Source organism: Ursus americanus, chromosome 27, assembly GCF_024610735.1.
Source record: "Ursus americanus isolate L20-20 chromosome 27, mUrsAme1.1.p, whole genome shotgun sequence".
NCBI classification, from domain to species: domain Eukaryota; kingdom Metazoa; phylum Chordata; class Mammalia; order Carnivora; family Ursidae; genus Ursus; species Ursus americanus.
The window spans coordinates 16,330,258-16,353,008 of NC_142153.1; the positions used below are offsets into that span (position 1 = coordinate 16,330,258).

The 22,751-nt window shown below is 40.4% G+C and overlaps 1 protein-coding gene across 11 annotated transcripts in view; it reads left to right on the forward strand.

Moving 5' to 3' along the window:
* Nucleotides 1-22,751, forward strand: part of RBPMS (RNA binding protein, mRNA processing factor) — a 183,035-nt gene that overhangs the window by 52,456 nt on the left and 107,828 nt on the right. For all 11 annotated transcript variants that reach the window (XM_087856409.1, XM_087856408.1, XM_087856403.1 and 8 more), the window contains one exon: nucleotides 20,298-20,375. In XM_087856409.1, the coding sequence (XP_087712535.1) occupies nucleotides 20,298-20,375 (78 nt within the window). The remainder of the gene's footprint in view (nucleotides 1-20,297; nucleotides 20,376-22,751) is intronic.

A 22,751-nucleotide genomic window follows, 5' to 3' on the forward strand; every position in this document is an offset into this window, starting at 1 on the left:
TGAAGTGCTTTTTCCTTCATGTCATTGTTCCTTCCTCTTTTTTAAAAGTGTAATTCCAGTATAGTTAAACAGTGTTGTATTAATTTTAGGTGTGCAATATAGTGATCTTCTTTCCTCTTTCGTGAGTTGCCTCAGCAAGGCTGCATTCCTGCTAACTCACTGTAGGTTGAACTTAAGAGGAAGGTGATGATTAGAATGTATTTTATGGTCACCAGTGCTTGGATATGAACAATATAGGTGTTCCAGAAGCATGTATCTCTCTTCAGAGGTGACCAAGAAACTCCGGTCCCTCGAGTCCAGCCTAGGGAAAGCAGGAAGGAATGAGTAATTCATGTTTGATGTGCAGACGTGATTGTACCGGGCATTACCATTGACAAGGCATCCAGACCATAATAAGCAACATGCTGGCTGTCACGCAGAGGAAGGAGAGGTAGAGAGTTGCTAGGTTAGAGTCACACATCCATCTCTGGCATTTTGTTCAGATACTAGATGAACATGACCGTTGGCATCTGAAGTTATTAGCTCTCCTCCCCACCTCCACCTGCCTTAGAAGAATTTTCTGGTTTTTGTTAGCGCATAGGAATGATCTTTCTTTCATTTCTTTCTATGTGGTTCCTGTAATTCTGTCATCTTTGACTTATGTGTCGATGCCTGGGTAAAGACACGAAATGGTTCTTCTGCCTCAAATTTCTGCCAGTCAATGGGATGTTTGTAGTATTTAGTGTGGGACATATACCAGGACAAATAGCTTCAGCATTAAACCATTTATTTCTATCAGGCTGTGGGAGGCTGACTCCTGGCATTTGTTGATGTTAAATGAAGGATACTTATTCTTTTTAGCTAAAAACTATCCTTTTCATACTTAATAGTTATTGTTTAATTAAAACTTCAAATCTCTTCTTTCCAAAATGTCAGTATCTCCTAACTTTTAGAGAAAACTTGAGTACTGTTCTTAACAAGTGTCTCATACTGCCTGTGAAGCATGGCATTGTGGCTTGGATATCTTCTTTCCCCCACCCTGTAAGTTCCTCAGAAAGAGACACCAAGCTTTACTCATCTTTGTGACCTCTACAGTAGTATTTCTCAGTGTGGGTTCTGTGCGTTTCCTATATCCGTATCCTGTAAAGCCCTTGCTAAAATTGCAAATTCCAGGGTCTTGGCCTTACTTAATCAGAATATCCAGGAATGGAGACCAAGAATCTTCATTTTAAATCATACTCTCCTTGTGATCCCTTATGCACATTAAAGTTTGGGTGACTGTTCCTGTAGAATTTTTCTAGAGTGGTCTGTGGACCTGGAAGTAGCTAGAAATGCAGAATCTCAGGCCCCACACTAGATCTACTGACTCAGGCTACATTTTAACAAGTTTCTCTGTAGTAACTACGCACACAAGTTCGAACACGGCTTTACACTTCTTACAAGCAGTAAGTTCCCGTTAATCGGTCATTGCCTATTGGTTCGTTGATCTGCTCTGGGATATTCTACTTTTTTAAAAAAACACCCACAAACTTTTAGTATCTTAGAAATTTAGGGAGTGTCTCAGGAGAGTTATTATTTTCAATAAAGAATCATAGAGTTCATTGTGTCACAGTTTAAGCACAGCTTTAGTGATTTCCTCCTGAATAAATGCAGAAGTACCTCAAAAAACATAATTGCAAATCTGTTTCTCATATGAAAGGGTCTAATTCTTCTCTGCCTGTGTGATATTCACTCTGGGTCTGGCTCAAAGGCCTCTGAGATCAAGCAAAGTCTTTGCTACAGGCTCTATGGCATTTGGCAGTGAGGAGTTTTCAGAGGCCACAAGCTCATCTCAGTGGGAGTAAGTATAATTGAATGTTGTTTGTATGTTCTTTTAAAAATCAGAAAACCTTCCTGTGGATTTGGTAATGTGTTACATTAGTGTTTCCCAAATATGTCTGATCAGGAAAATCATCTGTTGCTTGTTAAAAATTGAGTCCTGGGGCGCCTGGGTGGCACAGTGGTTAAGCGTCTGCCTTCGGCTCAGGGCGTGATCCTGGCGTTATGGGATCGAGCCCCACATCGGGCTCCGACGCTGGGAGCCTGCTTCTTCCTCTCCCACTCCCCCTGCTTGTGTTCTCTCTCTCGCTGGCTGTCTCTGTCTCTGTCGAATAAATAAATAAAATCTTAAAAAAAAAAAAATTGAGTCCTAAGCCTGAATCAGAATTTCTGGAGGGTGCAATCTCTTTTTCGATCGACACCTTAGACTTTCTTGCTACCGGGCATGTATAAGAAACACTGAATTTGGTGACCTTTTCTCCAGAAGATTAGCTTTTTGGTTGTATTTTTTGGAGCCCGTAGTGTCATCCCTTTTGGTTTTCTTGAGCATACAGTGCCCCCCAAACTGTCGAGAGGCAGTTCAGGATTAGTACTGAAAACCGGAAATGGGGATAGCTAAGTACTGCATGATATTGTTTGTCAGGGATTTAAAAATACTTGATTAGTTATTTCATGCTTTCCGTAGTCCTTTGAACATGTCTTAAAGATGGCAGGTTAACACCTGCCATTCCGCTTGTAAAGGGAGGAAACAAAGATCTAATGAAGACGGTAAGATGACAAGCATCTAGGGATACTTGAGGCGGGACGCGTGTGTGTGCGCACGCGCGCGGAGGGGAAGGGGGCGGGGATTAAACATGTGATTTGCCATCTCTTACCTCAGAACTCCTTTTCTTCACATTTAACTCTAGAATGTGCTTTAACCTCAGAAGTGAAACTTGTAAATAATAATTTCAGTATTGAGGAATATGCTTCCCTTTCCTTATAAATAAATTGTTCATGGGCCATCCTTTCTGAACTTTGCAGAAGAAACCTGGTTTTTAGAAAGAAACAAATTGTGTTGACCACTAATTTAGGAATAGTCATCCTTGAATCTTGTGCATTAAGACAAAAATATAATACCTACGAGGACTATCTTTGAATCTGTTATTTGTGTAAATCCATATAGGTAGTGTTACTTAGTTTGGGATCTCAAATTCTTATATTTTATAAATCCTTTTGTGGTTTTAAATTCGTAATTGTTTTTGATGGATAGATACAAAAAGGAGCCTTGTCCTCTTACAAGTAAAACGTGACATTTCCTTGCAATAATTTTTTTTAAAGATTTTATCTGAGAGAACGAGCAGTGAGGAAGGGGCAGAGAGAGAGACAGAAAGAAGCAGACTCCCTGCTGAGCAGAAAGCCTGATGCATGGCTTTTTCCCAGGACCCAGAGATCATGACCTGAGCTGAAGGCAAAAGCTTAATCGATTGAGCCACCCAGGCGCCCCTCTGTGCAATAATTTAAATACTGTCCAATTATGACTTTTTCTAGGTATGTCATTCTTAAACGTCAGATGCAAGGAGGAAAGTTAGATCTCTAATCTAAGACAATTTAGATCCCTAATTCAGGATTATAGTGATAGGTGAATAAGATATGGTACCTGCTCTCAAGGAATATATGGTTTAATTGGAAAGAACTTAACTACGGCCTATGAAATAGGAAACAGAATAAGACCTATGACAGCAGTACCAACAGAGCAACAGGCATTCAAAGAAGGAAGGAAAGAATTGGAGCAGTGGCAGAAAGCTTCTTCCTTGGAGAAAGAGGAGATTTGATCTGGGTTTCTAAGTCTAGAAGTGAGCTTTCTACACAAGTAAAGAATAACTATTAAAAAAAGGCTTTACTCTGGAATTAAGCAAGGTGTGCTATTAAGACTGACCCATTAGATTAGAGCCCAGGGAAGCAAAGTGGCAGAAGAGAAGGGAATCATAATTACGGAACACTTGAAGGGCAGAAGCTCTGGAATTCTGTTGGGATAAGGTGGGAAGAAACTGATACATGTTAGCAGTGCTGATTGTGAAGTTAGAAAGACAATAGGTGGGGGGGGGGTGTATTCATTTATTCTGTTTTTAAAAATCTGAGCCATAAGGTGACTTCACAAATAAAATCTAAAATTTTTGATGAGTGGTATATTCTCCAGCACAGATAAAGACATTCGGAGGAGAAGGGGGAAAAAAAAAAAAAAGATGCCTGTGCTAGCTTTAGAAGGTTTTGAAGGTTATGGGCCCGTTATCCAAGTGCTGCTTAGCACATGAGGTCAGGGATCCACATTCATGTTCCCTGGGTTTGTAGTCCCCGTGCTACGGTTTCAGTTAGTGCAAAAGGGTATTGTATGTAGTATTAACCATACCCTTTAAAAAGAATTTTAAGAAGTCCTAGGTAGGGGCACTGGGTGGTTCAGTTGGGTAAGCATCTGACTCCTGATTTTGGCTCAGGTCATGATCTCAGGGTCCTGAGATCGAGCCCCATGTCAGGCCTCTGCACCAAGCATGGAACCTGCTTGAGATTCTCTCTCTCTCCATCCCATCCCCTGTCCCTGCCCCCTGCTTGCACGTCATGCTCCGTGTCTCTGTCTTTGTCTCTCTCTCTCTCAAAAAAAAAAGTCATGGGTATATTGTAGTTCAATATATACATACATTGTCTTAGGTTTCTGATGGGGTTTTATAAAGTCTCTTGTATTCAGAACATTTGGAAATTGTTCCACGGGGCTCCAATAAATTACATTCTAATAAATAGCTTAGATGTGGCCATTTGGAAGAATGATTGAGAAGATTTGGCACAATAGAGCAGCATATCTGGGATGTCGGTCGTATCTTTATTTGGTCATATTAGAACACAGACTTTCTGGCACTGCGATAACTGTTCTTGGATGTGCGTATCTTAGCCTGTGTTCTGGCTAGCGCCGGGCTGGCACAACCAGGTTGCAGGGAGATCACTGACAGGTTGAGTCATGTCCACTATGAAAGATCCTTCACATGCCCCCAGGTTCTCTGACAATTGTGAGGAGAGGAACAGTTTTGGAAACTGGCTTAGCTGTTTGAAATTCACACAATGGAAAATAATGAGCTGGTTTCTGTAAAACGTACTGTTTGTTGTGTACTGTTTGAGTACATTATGTTACAAATGCATATTCTCATTCACATGTTAAACTTGCAGAAGAATTCAAGTTCCTGAAAGGGAGTGTAAGTGGTAGAGGTAATGGAACAGCATATCGCTCTGGAAATCCAGGTTTAATAATGAAATATCTGTCTTAAGTGGTATGCGGTGTGTTCAGTGGCCATGTTTTTTTATTAGATCTTTTTGGAGTACAGTATTTTATTATGGGTAACTTTTTCAGAGTCTCTTCAGCTGGCTAAATGAAGGCCTAAGTTTTAGGATTTGAATAATTTCATTCTTTAGTGCTCATTCTACCCCATCAGCCAGAAGGGTTACCAGATAGCAGCTGAAGGGCTCTGTTTACTTATTTAAGAAAAACTTGTATAATGCTTACTGTGTGCCGGGTACTTTTCTGAATGCTTTACCAACGGTCACTTATTTGAGCCTCTTAGCAACCCTATTAGTTAGGTTTTATTATATCTCCCATTTTGTAGCTGGGGAAACTGAGGCTCCATTGGTTCATAAGTTGTCCAAGATCACTCAGATAAAAGATGTTGGAGCTACAATTCAAATCTAGGCAGTCTGGCTCAGGAGTTCGTGTGCTTCAGCTCTGTGCTCTGTGAAGCAGTTCTTTCTCTCAAGGGAAAAACTCCAGTGCAAACAGATTTAATCATGACTGTGAGGTCAGTGTTTGTGATGGACTGACCGCACATCAGTAGCTCTGGAGCCCGTTTACCTTGTTTTGCACCGGCAACTCTGCCGAACTCTTTCAATTGGTGGTTTAAGACGTCACTATGTTTTATTACAAGAGTCATAAACAAAAGCTTACAATTTAAATATGTAAATATCTAGTGAAATACATATATTTCAATGACTCGATTGAGAGATTCTCAATGGCAGGAACTAGGTCATCTTCCTTGACGTCCTTTGACTCCAGTACGCCTTTACCAAAATCCCATCCTTTCACTATACCTTCGGAGTCGGAATGAAACCTGGAGACCAACTATTCCACACTTTCACTTTATAAATAAGGAAACTGAAGCTCAGAGAGGTCAGTGCTCAAGCCCTCAGCAGCTGGTTTTAAGCAGAAATGGAATTTAAACCACTAGGTTCAATGTAGTGGTATTTTCCTTCCATTATAGTCGTCAAAAAGTTAGAGTGCTGTGGGAATTCAGATTACACATCTAATATGTTATTAAATATTTTAGATTCATTTGTAAAGCATATATTACTTTTGTTAATATAGGTTATTTCTCAGCTTCTCAGACTTCACCCATGTCTTTTTTTCTGACATTTGTTATGTCTTTCATTGTGCCTAGCCAACACGTGTAGTTCTTACTTGTAAGTCCTGCCCAGTGTTTTGAGACCTGCATCCCTTTGCATAAGGGCATACACACATAAGTAACACAACTTTAATACTGGCTTGATTCGAATGACCACATAAATGGGTTACAGACATAGGTGGCTATCAAATCAAACAAATAATGTCTCTCTGGAGAGGTAGTTCCTGTAGCAGGCTGGGGGATTCTTAGTTGTAGCCTAAATAAATTGAAGGTATTCTGAATTTGGAAATTCCTATGATTGGAAAAGCTGTGATAATCTAAATTTAAAAATGGGGTTTGCTCTTCTACTGGAAGAACACATTATAAGCACTAGGCTTTGCAGTGTTGAAAGCAAAGTAACTAGTTTATGAATTACAGGAAGTAGCCAAGTTCAAGTCGATTGTATTCCAAATATTCATCTTTCAGTCATGTAGTATTTTGAGTGCAAACAAGTTTTGGCTGAATGAATTTTCACATAGAAACCGGTTTAGAAAAGTAGGTAGTTATTAAGTAGTGAGCTCACCAAAGCCCTGTTAATAGAAAATGTAGCCTGCATATATGTCTGTACTCTGTGAACTTCCTGGGCTTGAACCCGTTCGTCTTTTACCCGACGGTAGTTAAGAATAGCAAATATAAATTTAAAATATTTGAATTTCCTGTTTATTGTGTGAGATATGGAATGAGCTATAGATACTTTTTTAAAGATTTTGTCAGCAAGAGAGCGTGCACACAAGCAGGAGGAGGAGCGGGCAGAGGGAGAAGCATGCTCCCCGCGGAGCAAGGAGCCCAGTGCGGGTCTTGATCCCCTGGGATCATGGCCTGAGCCCAAGGCAGACGCTTAACTGACTGAGTCACCCAGGCGTCCCTGAGCTGTAGATATTAAAGTGGAACGTAACTAAGATGTCTTATACTGCAATAAAAGGTAGTGATTGGCTAAACCAAGAAAATTATAATTTGAGTAAAACATACTTCCTTTAAGAGTTGCTTTTTTTTTCTAGTCTTTTATAATAATGAATCTACCAATTAAAAAATTAATGGGGAAAATGACCAATCTTCTGGTAGGGCTCTAAAATAGAAATGCGTACGAACTATAGAGTTTTACATCATAGTTTTACCAACTGATGTAAATACCTCGAATAATGCTTATGTAATTATGTGTCAGGTTTTTTTAAGTGTACACTTTAAACTTTGAGATAATTGTAGGTTCACACAGTTAAAAGAAGTAATACAGAGAAATCATGTGGGCCCTTTGCCTAGTGTCCCTTAATGGTAGCATCTTCTAAAACTAGCACACTATCACAGTCAAGAAATTAACATTGGTAGAATCCACTCATTTTATTTAGATTTCCCCAGTGTTGCTGTGTGTGGTGTTCTGTGTAATTTTATCACGTCTGCGGGTTTGTCTATCCACCACAATTAAGATCTAGAACAGTCCCTTGAGGCTCCTAGGTGGCTCAGTTGGTTAAGCGCCTGACTCTTGATTTCTGCTCAGGTCATGATCTCAGATTCAGCTCCCCCCGCCCCCCTGGATTGGGGAAAGCTATAGAACTGTCCCATTGCCACAAGGATCCCTGTTACTGTCTTTGTACAACCACGTATTCTCCACCATCCTCATTTGTCCCTAACTCAACTCCTCATTCGCTCTTCATCTCTATGATTTCATTTCAGGAATGTCCTATAAAAGGAATCCTGCAGTATGTAATCTTTTGGAATTGTTTTAGTTTTTACTCAGCATAATTCCCTTGATATTTATCCATGTTTTTTTGTATTAACAGTTTTTTATTTTATTGCTGAGTGGAATTCCATGGTAGCGGTATACCACAGTTAACCATTCACCCATTGCAGGACATCTGGCTTATTGCTAGTGTTTGGTGATTATGAATCAGACATTTCTGATTATTTGTGTACAGATTTTTATGTGAATATATAAACTTCCATTTCTCTGGGATAAGCACTCAAGAGTACAACTGCTAGGTTGTATGGTAATCATATTTTTCGATCAGAAGCTGCCAAACTGTATTCTAGAGTGATTGTACCTTTTTATTTTTACATTCCTGCCAGCAGTGTATATAAGAGATTTGGTTTCTTCACATCCTTTCCAGTGTTGGTATCCTCATTATTTTTTATCATATAAGATGATACAATCCAGTATGGATATTAATCAGGTGGATGACTTAATTGAGTTATGGGTACCAATCAATGTACAATGTAGCTAAAATGTTGTATACAATAAAAAGTAGTGATTTAAAAATTAGAAATGTCCTCAAATGGAGTAAAATACTTTTCCTGTACCTTGAATGATGTTGCTTAAGAAGTTATTTTATACTTTTAATTTTCCCTTAAAAGTAGGTAGGAAGAGGGCAGATGTTATATCCAAATTTACTTAACTATTTAAGGAGTTGAAAACTTGCCTAATATCACTTCAACATTTATTACTTTCTCCTTGATTAGGAATCCTTAAATCTTTAGCATATATATATATATATATATTTTTTTTTTTTTTTTTTTTTTTAATCTCAAGTAGACTGAAGAGAGATTTCGCCTTTCTTCAACTCTTTTCGCATGAGGAGAAAAAGGAGTTGAGGAGGACGCAAGAGCAGCAGGAGGATGGGGTGCTGGCTAGAGTGGGATTTGCTCCTGGCCTCCTGAAGAGCTAGAGAGATGGTAATGAAGTGTCTCCGAGGCACATTTTTAGGACAGTGTGCCCCACGGAAAACACGCATGTCAGTATTCCTTTTACTGTGCAAACGTTTTTCTTTTGCCCACTTTAAGCCTGTATATAACAGTTGCATGATAATATTATCAGTCGCAGCCTCTTAAGATTGCCTTTGGAGCATGAAAATGCATCTTTTGAATGTGGTAAGCCACTTTAACATTTTCTGAGCCTTTACTCTATGAACCTGGTACCGAACTCTAGGCATTTCACGTCTATTTATTTTATCCCTCCAACAACTCTGAGAAATTACCCCAGAATTTAGCAGCTTAAACAACATTTCACAGTTCGTAAGGATCAAGAGTTTAGAAGAAGCTTTACTAGGTGAATCTAGCTCAGGGTTCCAAGTGGATTTAGTCAAGACATTTTTAGCTGGGGGCTGCGGTCATCTGAAGAATTGACTGGGGCTGGAAGATTTTTCCAAGATGGTTGCCTCACATGGTTTTTGGCGAGAGTCCTCTTAGTTCCTGTCATGTGGACCTCTCCATATTGTTTCTTGAGTATCAGTATGACATAGCAGCTGACCTCTCTCAGAGCAAATGATCCAAGAGGGCCTGCTTCTGCTAAGGAAACCACGGTGCCTTTTTTGACATAGCGTTAGAAGTTACACACTATCACTTCTGCTGGGTTCTGTTCATTAGAAATGAGTCACTAAGTGAAGCCTACCCTGATGGGGAGGGGAATTAAACCACCTTTTGAAGGGAAGAGTCCAGAAAATTTCGTGGACATATTTAAAAACTTCCACAAGTAGGTGCCTTTGTTGTCTCCATTTCCCAGATGAGGAAACTTCTGAATGGAGCGGTTAAGGGACTTGTCCAGGGTTCATTTGCAGAGCAGGGGGATTTGAGCCCCAGCAGCCTGATTGCACATGAATGCCTATTTATTTTTACTACGTATCCTTTTACCTGTTTTGAGTACTTACCTCTTGAATGCATATAAAAAGTCACAGTGACTTTATTTCTTCATACTCATCCATATCGGGATATTCATAAATTATATGGCTGTCTCATATGCCTCAGTCCTAGTACTGTGACTCAGTTTTTACATTCACTCGTTTAGTTCGTTGTACAGACACGTAGCACCTACTGCTGTGTACTAGGATGCTCACCACTAATCATGGGGAGGAGCATTCGGTTTGAAAGTGAGCTGACCTGCCATCGAAGAATTTGGAAGTGTATATTGGGGCATCTCCCACAGCTAAATATTGGGAAGCAAACCTTTTCACCACAGCTTTCTAGTTATGTTAGAACTGTGGTGCATTGTTGATGGTTATTCAGAATACATTGCAGGGGTGTCTAGGTGGCTCAGTCAGTTAAGTGTCTGCCTTTGGCTCAGGTCACGATCCCAGGGTCCTGGGGCTGAGCCCCATGTTGAGCTCCCTGCTCAGCGGGGAGTCTGCTTCTCTCTGCCCCCCTGCTCCCACCCCCAGCACTCTCTCTCTCTCAAGTAAAATCTTAAAAAAATAGACATTGCAAACTGAAGTTTGCAGTGGGATCAAGTTCCTCCAAATAAACTTTATCCACTGTTACCGTCAAACACACATACTTTCGAGCCCTGGACGGTGTTGGGACCATAATCTGCCAATGAGTAAATTTTTTTAAAGGTATTCTATCGGACTATTAAAAATTGTGCTGTTGGGGATAGGTTTTTCTGTGTAGTTGGGAGAGGTGGAATGACTTTTTTTCTTATTTTTGAAGCAGATCTTTTCAATCACCCAGACTATGCAGAAGGAGAAAGAAAAGGCTCGAGATTTTGATAAGCTCTTTTTCTGCTTGTATTTCATTTTGTCAGTGCGTGGAAAAGTGTGTGTGGATAGCCCAGATATTCTCCTGGACGCTCAACTGCAGGGTACTCTATAGGATTAAAATCCTCAGGGCAAGTGCACTTTAGGGGATTAGAGTGCAAACTTCTGTTTACAATACACGGCATTAGTGAATACATTTAAGAATCTTCATGTTTTAGCAATTCAGGCAGCGTAGTCGAAGAGTAGGATTCCATGGGCTCTCCAGGGTTGAAACAGGAAGCCATCAAAAGTTAACGGAAGGGGCTAAGGAAAAAGAAGGAAAGAAGGGTAGATAAGGATAGGACTAGAGTTAGGCGGGTAAAATGTCCTGCTTTTCTAAGGAGTTTCTTACTGAACTCTAAGAACTTGACAACCGTAAACTGCGTTTGACAGCACTCGGTGAACTTCTTAATAATGAGGTTAAGTTCTCACACGCACACGTCTCTGCATCTAGTTTTCTTTTCTTTTTTTTTTTTTTTAAGATTTTATTTATTTGACAGAGATAGAGACAGCCAGCGAGAGAGGGAACACAAGCAGGGGGAGTGGGAGAGGAAGAAGCAGGCTCATAGCAGAAGAGTCTGATGTGGGGCTCGATCCCGTAACGCCAGGATCACGCCCTGAGCCGAAGGCAGAGGCTTTAACCGCTGTGCCACCCAGGCGCCCCTGCATCTAGTTTTCTGTGTAGGCCAGTTCAAACCCTAAATTCCTGATTTGCCTCTGGTACCCACCTCCCTTTGTGTCCGACAGCACTAAGGAAATTTCTTAATGAGGTTGAGGGCTCACATGTACGGACACATCTGCTGCCTATTCTTCGCTGGTTCAAACCCTAGAAATTCTCAATTTGTCTGTTACCTTTTAGATGTTAGCAGGCCTGAGGGATGCCTAGGTTGGACTTTGGTCTTGCGCAGTTCTGTGAAACTGGGAGATTATGAGACCATCTGATTATAAATGGACATTGGGTTGGGCCGGGATAGCTCAACGACCATAGTGGTGTGGTGTCCCCAGTGCTGATTTGCTGTCCTTATTTCCTGTGCGTGTTCTGAGCCCTGCGCATACGAGTTTATGGAACCATGGTGGTTCCTACGGGAAACTTTCAGATCACTTCGGCAAAGGCACCCTGGTTTCCAGGGGCCCTAAATAAGAGTATAAATTTGATTATCCCACAGAGCGTGATATTCTGCAACTGGGTATCACTTAGGGTAAACAGTAGTTAGATCCCTCAGAACTCGGAAGGCCTACTTGTGGATAATTATGTTTTAGATGATCAATCTAAAACCAAAACCTGGGAGTTCATAACAACCTAGTGACCCTTTTAACCTATGGTTAGTCAGTACTTGGTGTCTGTAGCAACCTGGCCGCCTGAATCAAAACACACCTTTCCTGGGCTGGAAATGGAGTGCATCTTTAAGTCCAGTAGGTGGCCAGGAGAATGAAACTTGACCACCGATTCCCTCTTGAAATCAATGCCAGCAAGAAGCTGGAGCTTGACCAAAGGCTGGTCAGTTTCTCTTGCGCAGCGACCAGGATTAAACTCCTGGCAGACCATTTTTATAATTGTGGTAATGCGTTTTCACAGTGGCAAGACATGAATGCAGAATCACAGCAGGCCAGCAAAGCCTTCTTTGGAAATGAGTTGATGGGCTGTCCTCAGCGGGGTTCATTGTTGCAGTTTGGTGTTTCAGGTGATGCTTACAGAATAAGAAAGAACTAAATCCACCGATACTTTATTTAAAAAGAGTAAAATAATCAGGGTATAAAACTTACAGGGCTGTGACCCACCCCTACCCCACCCCCACTGCCTTTTGTGTTACAACTACCCAGCTAGGGGATTTATGCTGCCACAGATATGTGGAGCTCTTGAGCCTTTCTGTCCATGAAGCCAAGCTTGTATTACGTGGGCTCAGAAGAAAGGTGGTACTTCCTTTGGGGCTGACAGTGCGTGATCCCTCTGTTCTTGTCTCAGTGGGGAGTAGGGTGGTCACAAAGCGAGAAGACCTCTTTGACTGAAACCATGATGGTCCTGCTCCTAGGGCCTTAATTTAGAGTCATGGATGCCTGTTTTTGGTTAGGTTTTATTTCTGACGTAAGTACAGAGAAACACGGATTCCTAGTCAGAATTGAAATGTGAAGCAAATTAAATGAATATATACTTCTGCTAGGTCAAGCTAGTTCCTGTGGAGCAACAGGCAGAAAAACAGAGTCTCTAAGGACAAAAGGATAGGCTGGACCCAGGGTTCATACTTTCAAATGAGGGCAATCTATTTGGACTTGTGTTCTTTTTTTTTTTTTTTTTAAAGAAATGGTTTATGCTCATGAATATTTAAATACTTACACATATAAATATATAAAATGAAAGTTCTCTAATACCATCTTCCCTCCCTGCTATTAACATAAGAGTAATTTAGTAAACATTCTTTCAATACCCCCCTTTTTTTTAGTATGTATTAACTTATAAAACCACTTGAAAGAATTAAACTGGGATGGCCAAATTCTGGTGTTTGCTTAATAGTCAGGAGCCTTGTTTCCAATCAGTAGACACGGATGTCTACTTGCCATTTTAAATGTGCAAAAGTAGTGAGTTTTCAAAAAAACTGTGGATTACTCAGCATAGTTGTTGATTTTGGACTTATTCATACCAAGCATGTTTAAGTCATTATGAATTGAAATGTGAGCGATTCTACTGGTAACTGTATTTTGATCAGTCTTTCCATGTTAATGAGTGTACAGTCCTTAATTTTTTTGTGATGTGTTTGTCTTTCGGTCTGCGTGAATTTCGGTCTTTGTTTTTCTCCCTGGATTCTGATAGTTTCTTCTTTCTTTTTCTTCTAAATTTCTGTGTCCTATAATGTTAACTTTTTCTGCCCTTTTTGTCGTGTGAGTGTTTACCATTTGGAGTTGTAGCCGTACCAATACGGTGGAGCCTGGGAAACTTGGTTCCCTCATTTTGTTTGCCGTGTTGTCCCGGAGGTGTTGCCATGCAAATACTGTCTCCCATGAGCACACAGTGTTACTTAGCAGATTTCAAAAGTAATTCGAGAGAGATTTATAGACTACCTACCCTCTGCCTAAGACTATGCTTACACAGTACCAAATAAGAGACTTCAAACTCTGAAACAGTCTTTGAAAGATCTTATCTGTAAATACACTGTGTGATTCAAAGAATGGTCACTCCAAAAGAACGACTTAAACATATAGCACATTTGAAAGCTGCTTTTGGAGTTTACATTTATTTATAGGTTTAAGAATGTGGGTGGATGGAGAGAAAGCTAGCAGAGGATAGATTATCATAGAAGCACCTCCATGGGCTTTTATTCATTAGAATGTTTTAAATGAGTCACTCACATAGTTATTCATGAGTCATTAAAACATGAGAAATAGCCTTTCCCAATCCTGTGAATTTGAGATGAACCTCGGGAGGTTAGCTCAGAGCAGCTAGAAGTGATCTGCAACATCTTTTTATAAACAACTAAAACATACACACAAAATGCCCGTAGGCCCATAGTCTTTGGACACTATGGGGTCTAGCAGATGTGGCCACTCGCTGAAAAGTGTGGTTATTCTCTGCTGAAATTAAGCATGTGTCATTTGGTTTCTGTTTTCACGTCTAGATTACCTGCAAGATAATGCGTGTTCTTTGTTAAAGGTAAGATTGTTCTGGGGCACCCGGGTGGCTCATTCGGGTGAGCATCTCTCGGTTTGGGCACAGGTTGTGGGATGGAGCCCCATGTCCGGCTCCGTGCTCAGGGCAGAGTCAGCTTGGGATTCTGCCCCTCTCCCTGATCGCATGTGCGTGTGTGCGCGCTCCTTCAAATAAAATGGCTAAGTAAAATCTTTTTAGAAAGAAAGGAAGAAAAGGTAGGACCTTTCATTTCAAGGCCTATTTTGACCTTTCTAGCCAGGAAAACTCAAGACTGACATAATGACTTGACTTAGAGTTTATTAAACTAGAGGTCAGTCACTGAGGGGCGCCTGGCTGGCTCAGTCAGTAGAGCATGTGATTCTTGTCTCAGGGTTATGAGTTCGAGCCCCATATTAGGTATAGAGATTACTTCAAAAATAAATAAAAATCTTTTAAAAAGTCGCTGAAATGTGCCTTGACTTTCTCGGTGGGAACTGGCAGTGCCACTGAAGAAACACATGGTTAGTTTTATCCAAAATATAACTGTGGCCTCCGTAGGGAATGCCAGCTAAATGGCTGAGCAAAGAAGGCTCCTTGCTCTTACTGTCCAGCGCAGGAGATCTCCCTTGGAATTTATTCTTTCAGTTCTGTTGTAAAAATAAAGTTGGAGGTACATCCACAGAATCCATTAGAGTCCCTTTGGGATAGAGCTGTCAGCAGCTTCATGTCTTGATCTTCTATGAGGCATGTTGTGTCCTTGACTAAGAAATGTGTTTCCCGGTGTGTCTGATAAAGTAAGCATCTGTGATGCTACAGGCGGAGTGCCAGGCACATCTGTGTCCGTAGACGCTGCTCGTAAATTAAGGGCTGCCCTGGACAGTGACTGACCTGCCACAAAGTTCACTGGGTGTCATTCATTTGTTGTTTGGGGGGACATTTTTTTCCTGAGTATCTGATCATTTATTTAGCTCTCTCAAACTTTTCTCTCGCTGTTGGCTGCTTTGTGAACGCACTAAGCTTTCTGTTAACGTAGAAGGTCCTTTACGTCCTGTCTCCTTCACTGACAAACCTCACTGCAAGCAAGAATCCCGTTTTACCTTCGTGATTTCCACAGACACAGCAAAGACAAAACCCACAAGTGTTTCTCCGTTTAATGGCTAAGATAAAAAGTGTGGCGGTGAGAAAAGTGGGGAAACTAAGCTGTTTTCAAATGTCCCCGAGGTCTAGGTCCCAGTCACTATAGAAAAGCATGAATTAGATATTCAGGAAGAGGGTTTTTTTCCATATATTATCCATGATTTTTTTTTAAAGATTTTATTTATTTTTTTGACAGAGACAGCGAGAGAGGGGGAACACAAGCAGGGGGAGTGGGAGAGGGAGAAGCAGGCTTCCCAGTGGAGCAGGGAGCCTGATGCGGGGCTCGATACCAGGACTATGGGATCATGCCCTGAGCCGAAGGCAGATACTTAACTACTGAGCCACCCAGGAGCCGCCATGATTTTTTTTTTTTTTTTAACTTAATGGAATTTCCTAGTCTGAGGAAGTCTAGAAAGGATTCAAAGCTCATAGATTCCAATCACTTGGATTTAAGTGACCTTTAGTTGTATTCATAAATACATAAATATTTAAAAATTATTTCTCCTCGTCAGTTTGCTCTGTGAGAGGAGAGACTATCTCTTCGTTGAGAGATGAGAGATCCTGGGAGGTTTTTGAGACTGTGCGATTTCATTAGATTATGGAAAGTGTAACTCATGTCCCTGTAAATAAAATGCCAGACATTTTAGTTGGCTCCAGTTTGATGGACAAAACAGTTGCTTTGAGCCTCTTGTCATTGTGGGTGAGTGGCAAACTTAGGGCTAATGGGAATTCCATTTTTTTCATGTATAATAATTTGATATACTAAAATAAGAATCCCTTCTAATTCTGAAAATATTTACATTAAAAGTTTCCTCCATAAACTTTAAAGTTTTTATTGAAGTAAATATTGATATTGCTTATAGTTTCCTAAAGAAAACAATAAAAAAAATAGGCAGTTCTCAATCTAACAAAATAAAGTAATATATGCGTATTATAGAAAAAAACCAAATAAGCAAATGAACATTAAAATCACTTCGCCACTCGGGGTAAATCATATAAATATAACCATTTTGGTGTCTATGTCCTGCAAAGGTGTGTTAGCCCTCTCAACACATGTGTGTGTTGGTGTTTTACAGAATAAAACCGAACTTTTTCCTTGAATAGAATTTTTTTCTTGAACATGATTTTTATTGGTTGCGTAATACATTTTATTGATGTGTATGAACCTTAATTTATATCAAGTAATATTTTGTTGATAACCCCCCAGGGTTCTATTATATTTTGTTGGTAAATTGTTTGACTTGCAAGTTTGTGGAGTTTTTTTTCTTTAGCACAATACTATAAATGGTATTTTGTTTTCTAAGTTAACTCTCTGATTTTAATTGATACCTGTTACATAGCTAAGCTTCCCAGGGCTTAAACCATAGGATCTGCTTATTGCATTATTTCCTGGGAAATCTCTGTAATCCAGTCAGCACCTGGCATAGTGTCAGAAATATTGGGTACTCAGCAAAATCTGAATGAATGGGAGCTGGGATTCCCTCTCTACTCAGGTTGTCCTGGTTAGAGCGGCCAAGGACGGGTGGTGTTTACTTTTTTGTACTGTGGGAAGAGAGTTGTGGATGGCAGGGAGGGCACACTGGATAGCAGGATTCCTTCATCAGCTATGTCTTTGGCACTTGTCCATAATTTGGCTTTGGCGTTGGTAAAACAAAATCTCTGGAAAAAGAGTCTTTATCACTGGCAAAGCTGAGGGAGATGGGAGAAAGCAAAAGATACATTCAACAACAAATGTGACCTAATGGACATTTGTAAAAACATACTCTCCAAGAGCAACAGAATACACATTTGTTTTTAAGTGCACACAGAGCATTTATCGAGTTCTGGGCCTGAAAACAAGGAATTGAAGGGCAGTTATTTTTTTGTTGTTGTTTTTTTTTTAAGTTCAGCATATACCTACCATATCATTCAGCCCTTCCACTCCTAGGTATTTAACCAAGAAGAAAGAAAACATACATCCATACAAAGAGTTGTGCAAATTGATACATGAATGCTCCTAGCCATTTTATTTGTAAAAGCCAAAAACTAGAAATAACCCGAATGTCCCGTCAAATGAATGGATAAACAAAGTCTGGTGTATCAGTACAACAGAAGACTACTCATTAATAAAAAGGAATAGACCATTAATACATGCAACAGTAGGGGCGCCTAGGTGGCACAGCGGTTAAGCGTCTGCCTTCGGCTCAGGGCGTGATCCCGGCGTTATGGGATCGAGCCCCACATCAGGCTCCTCTGCTGTGAGCCTGTTTCTTCCTCTCCCACTCCCCCTGCTTGTGTTCCCTTTCTCGCTGGCTGTCTCTATCTCTGTCGAATAAATAAATAAAATCTTAAAAAAAAAAATACATGCAACAGTGATGAATCTCAAAATAAGTTATGCAAAAGTCAAAAAGCCAGACAAAAAGGATACATACTTTATGGCTCCATTTGTATAAACCTTAAGAACATATATACTAATTAATAATGGCAGAAGGCCGATCAGTGATTGCCTGGGGATGCGGACGGAAGAACCAGGGTGGCAGGAAGCTTTTGGAAGTGGGAGATAGGTTTATTATCTTGATTGTCATGGTGGTTTCACAGGTTATACGTATGTCAAAACTTTAACAAATTGTAAACAAGTGCGGCATATTATACAGTTGACCCTTGATCCATGTGGGGGCTAGAAGGCACTGATCCCCTGAACAGTCAAAAATGCACATACAACTTTTGACTCCCTTAATACTTAACTCCTAATAGCCTACTGTTGACTGGAAGCCTGACCTGTAACATAAACACTTGATAAGCATATTTTGTATATTGTATGTATTACATACAATATTCTTAAAATAAGCTGGAGAAATGTTATTAAGAAAATCATAAGGAAGAGAAAATACATCTACAGTACTATACTGTATTTATTGGGGGAAAATCTGCCTGTAAATGGACCCACATAGTTCAAACCTGTGTTCACAGGTCAACTATATATCAATTCTAGCACAATAAAGCTATCTAAACTATGGATAACAATAAAATAAGGCCTTCGTGATTCTGAGGCTGTTTACATCATCATAATGTTGATTATACACCTACAGGCAAAGTGGCATGACCTTTTACTGTATGCTGCATCAGTAAAAGGGCCTTGCGTGCTGATTTGTGCTTCTTCACAACCAGAATCAATGGAAAGCATTAGGGTTCTAGAAGGTCTCCCTTTTCACACTGAGGAAAACTCTGGATTTATAGACGGTTAACAATTGAGAGTTTTTCTTTAAGTAGCAACATGATATCTAATGAGGAACTCAATCATGTTATATCAGCCAGAGAAGAGAAGAGGAATAGAAAATGTGGGGGTGAAGTCAAACTCCTAGAAACAGAGTAGAATGGTGGTTACCAGGGGACCAGGGTGGAGGAAAGGAGATGTTGGTCAAAGATCACAAATTTCCAGTTAGAAGTTGAGTAAGTTATGGGGATCTAATGCACAGCGGTGTGGTTATAGGTAACAATACTGTATTATATATACTCAGAAGTCACTGAGAGTAGATCTTAAATGTTCTCACCACAAAAAAGTGGTTAATTATGAGACACAGCGAAGGCAGTAGCTGACACTATGTGGTAATCATTTTGCAATATGTAACGTAGTGAATCACTACATCATACATCTTAAACTTACACAATGTTGTGTGTCCATTATATTACAAAGTTTGGGGGGAGGTTATAAAACTTGACTGAAGGCACACAAAACTAAAATAAGTAGAAAGAAAACATGGTGGTGATAATTCAGTGATTTCTCCTTGCCTCTTGAATGAAGACCAGATCTCTGAGCCAGTGACTTGCGATGTCTCCTGTGGTCGGATCCTCAGCTGCTTGTTCGGTTTTGGCTTCCCCTTCTCCCAGAATCCACCGTGCTATTGCCTCCTTCACTGCCTTGGTTAATGCTTTTCTGTGCCTCTGAGTTTTTTCCATTTCCCCTCACCTTCTAGATCCATGTGGTGGAATTTTACCTATCCTTTAAGTTCCCAATCAAATGCTAACATGTTTTCTCTGATCCTCCCAAATGGAAGTATGTCATCTGTGTTCTCTATTTTAGTAGACACTAATCCCATAATTTGTATCTTAGGCCTTATGGGTATAGGTCAGTGAGGTCTTCCTGCTGTTTTTGGAACGGAGCAGATGAAGTACATTTTGGCTGCTATTTGGGTGTGTTAGGAATACTTTTTTTTTTTTTTTTTTTTTACATGTATTAAAATTATCAGGGTGCCTGGCTGGCTCAGTAGAGCATGTGACTCTTGATCTCAGGGTTGTAAATTTAAGCCCCACGTTGGGTATAGAGATTACTTAAAATACTTTAAAAAATTACTGTAATTATTAATGCCAATGAGGGAGGCAAGGACAAAACAAGCAGGAAAAAGCGAAAATTGTTCTGATTTTATTTTGAACCATGTTCTGTGTTCATTTGATTTAGAGCAGAGAAGTGGTAGATTTACTGTTCTCGTGACTTTTTCTCTTAAGCTGATATTTTAACTATGTAGGCCTTCTCTTCCCTTCATAGTGTCAGAACCAGGTATTGGCTAAGTGGGAAGGGAGAAATCAGTTTGTAAATTTAAATCAGCTAGAGGTAATTCACTCTGAGTAATCCCGTAGAAATATCCAAGAGCTGGTCTAATAGTGTCTTAACATGAGAGTGTTCATCGGGTTACGGAAAGAACACGAATTAGGTAGGCTTTGTGAAATACATAAAGACATGTATTTTTGAGATTACAAGGGAGAGCTGTTGTCCAGATTGTACAGTCTCATGACCACTTCTCATTTATTTTCCAGGTCCGGACCCTATTTGTCAGTGGTCTTCCTCTGGATATCAAACCTCGGGAGCTCTATCTGCTTTTCAGACCATTTAAGGTACCTTTTCTTTTTCAGAAATTATAAAAGGAGATAAAAAGTGTGTGCATAAATAAGCCTCATGGGGGCTTTTTGCAGGAAGAAATGATATGTTTGAGAAGGCATCTTATAACATCTTATAAAGTGACTTTTCTTTCTTTCTTTTTTTTTTTTTAAGGATAGTTAGGAAAGGAGACTTAACAACTCAGTTCTAGTATTTGGTCTCAGGAAAGACTGAAATTCCCTTTTGTCCTCCCCAACAGCTAATCTAGAAAAGTCTCTTTTCTTACTAATAATGGGGATATGCGTCTGGTTCTGTTTAGAACGGTTTAGTGTCCTCCCTGTTTATCATTTGCCAGTTGGGAGTATTCTTCTGAGTACAGCTCACTAAAAATACTATTAATTACTGTTATTTATATTTCCAGTGAAATAACATAAGTCAAGGCCTATTTCTGCAAGGTTTCTTATTAGTTGAAATATTGTTAATACGATTCTTTGGGTACATAGTAAGTTAATTACATTTCCGTGAACTAGACTAAAAACCTAACCACCATTACTTAACAGGAAATTGGACTAAAGCTGAAATAGCCACGCTGCCAAGGAGAAACCTTGAAGGCTAACCTGTAGAGGATAAGAGAAAACTGGTACTGGGGGGATTTGGGGCTGGAGGCCTAGGCCCCCAAGGAGAACACCTGGAAGGCATGCTAAATTCAGGGCTTGTGTCTGGTCCCTGAGAACATGGTAGAAGCAATGCCTGGCCAGGGGCACACTTACAATTAGGTGGCAGACCATCTTGATTAATGATTAAAGATCCATCCTGTTGAAGCAGGACCCGAGCCACAGAGGCAAGACAGTTTGAGGGACAGGATCTAGCCTTTCAAGGAGAGGGAGAGAGTAAGATGTGACAGCTGAAAACAGCTGGGTAGGAAAGGAAGAAAGAAAGTGGAAGGGGCAGCCAGTTAAAAGCCAGCAAAGCTAAGAGTCTAGCTTATGTGCCAGGAAGGCACCATGTAATAATAGGTCTGAGTGTGTTCTAACAGCCGTCCCCTTGCTGTAACAATGATGACAGTACAGAGGGAAACAGAAGGGTTAGACATGAGGTCAGCTGAGAGGAAGTGGGAAAGAAAGAAGATGTTGGGGGTGAGGGGAGTGTCAGCGTCATAGAATTTCCTGAGTATCTTCTGCAGGGTTGCCATTTTTACTATTTGTCCCTTTCATATAAGATAAGGACTTTTTAAGTGAGTTGATCTTTTTAATGGACAAAATACTGTGATGTTTTTGTATGTATGTAGAGAGATTTAGCCAGCAAGCCCCTCATGAATTATTCCACTTAATTTTTATCAGTACCCTTTAAAGCGTGTTGGTCTCCATTTTTTAAATGAGGGAAATGAGGCTTAGAGCAACTGAATAAATTTTGCTGAAGTTCACACGTAATAAATGGCAGGGCTAGGATTCAAACCCCAGCAATCTGACTCTGCCATCCATGTTCTGAACTAGTCTGTGGTACTGCTTTTCTGTTCGTGTCTAGAGAGCACAATATATTGCCACCAGTGGTGGTGTACTTGAGTGAAATATCCATTTGTCCTTTGCCTCTGAGGCCTTCAGGGTATTTAAACCTCCAGGTTTTTCAGAGAGAGAGAGAGAGAGCACCTTGAAAAAGGAAGAGGCAGGGCTGTGAATCATGACCTCTCTGGCCAGAAGAGCTCAAGGTCTTTGAGGTAAAATGTTTACAGTAGCTAATTGGTAACATAGTTCTCTGCTGGGAAGATAGGAGGATGAATCAATCCCAACATCCTGCCCAGAAACCCCAACGCGAGAGTCAGGACCCCGGTACATTCCTAACAACCCTCTTTTAATTAAAAGTCCCTGGAGGCTGACCCTAGTCTGCAAATCTGTCTTGGCACTGATCTGTGCAGTGGTCAATCATGTCAAGTGGTGTTTTTCCCCTCGTGTCATCCATCAGTGCAGCCACCAGCCATTGATTATTTTCAGAAATAAACACACTTTGTTATCCTTATCCTGAGGGGCCAGGAGGGGTACTGGGAGGGAGTGAAAAGGGAGGGTTTCTATCCCCCTTGAGGGTGGGCTGGAGTAAGAACCCAGCCGGGAGTTTTTGTATGTCCCAATCCGAATGCCAACGTGAAAACTCTCTGCTTCACTAAGTAAGCAAAATAACAGAATTTAGTATCACTCCCTGTGTAACTTTTCCTGGCAGTTTTGAAATTTCGAGTAATAAGTTCTACGTAGGACGTTCTTGATGTTTTAATGTTACTTTGTAGCAAAACACGTGACCAAGTCCTCACATACTTACCTTCCTATCTTACTAAATTTACTCCCCTTCACTGTCCTAGCTCTGTAAAATGAGAAAGACCTGTTGACAGAGGAACCTATTTTCCA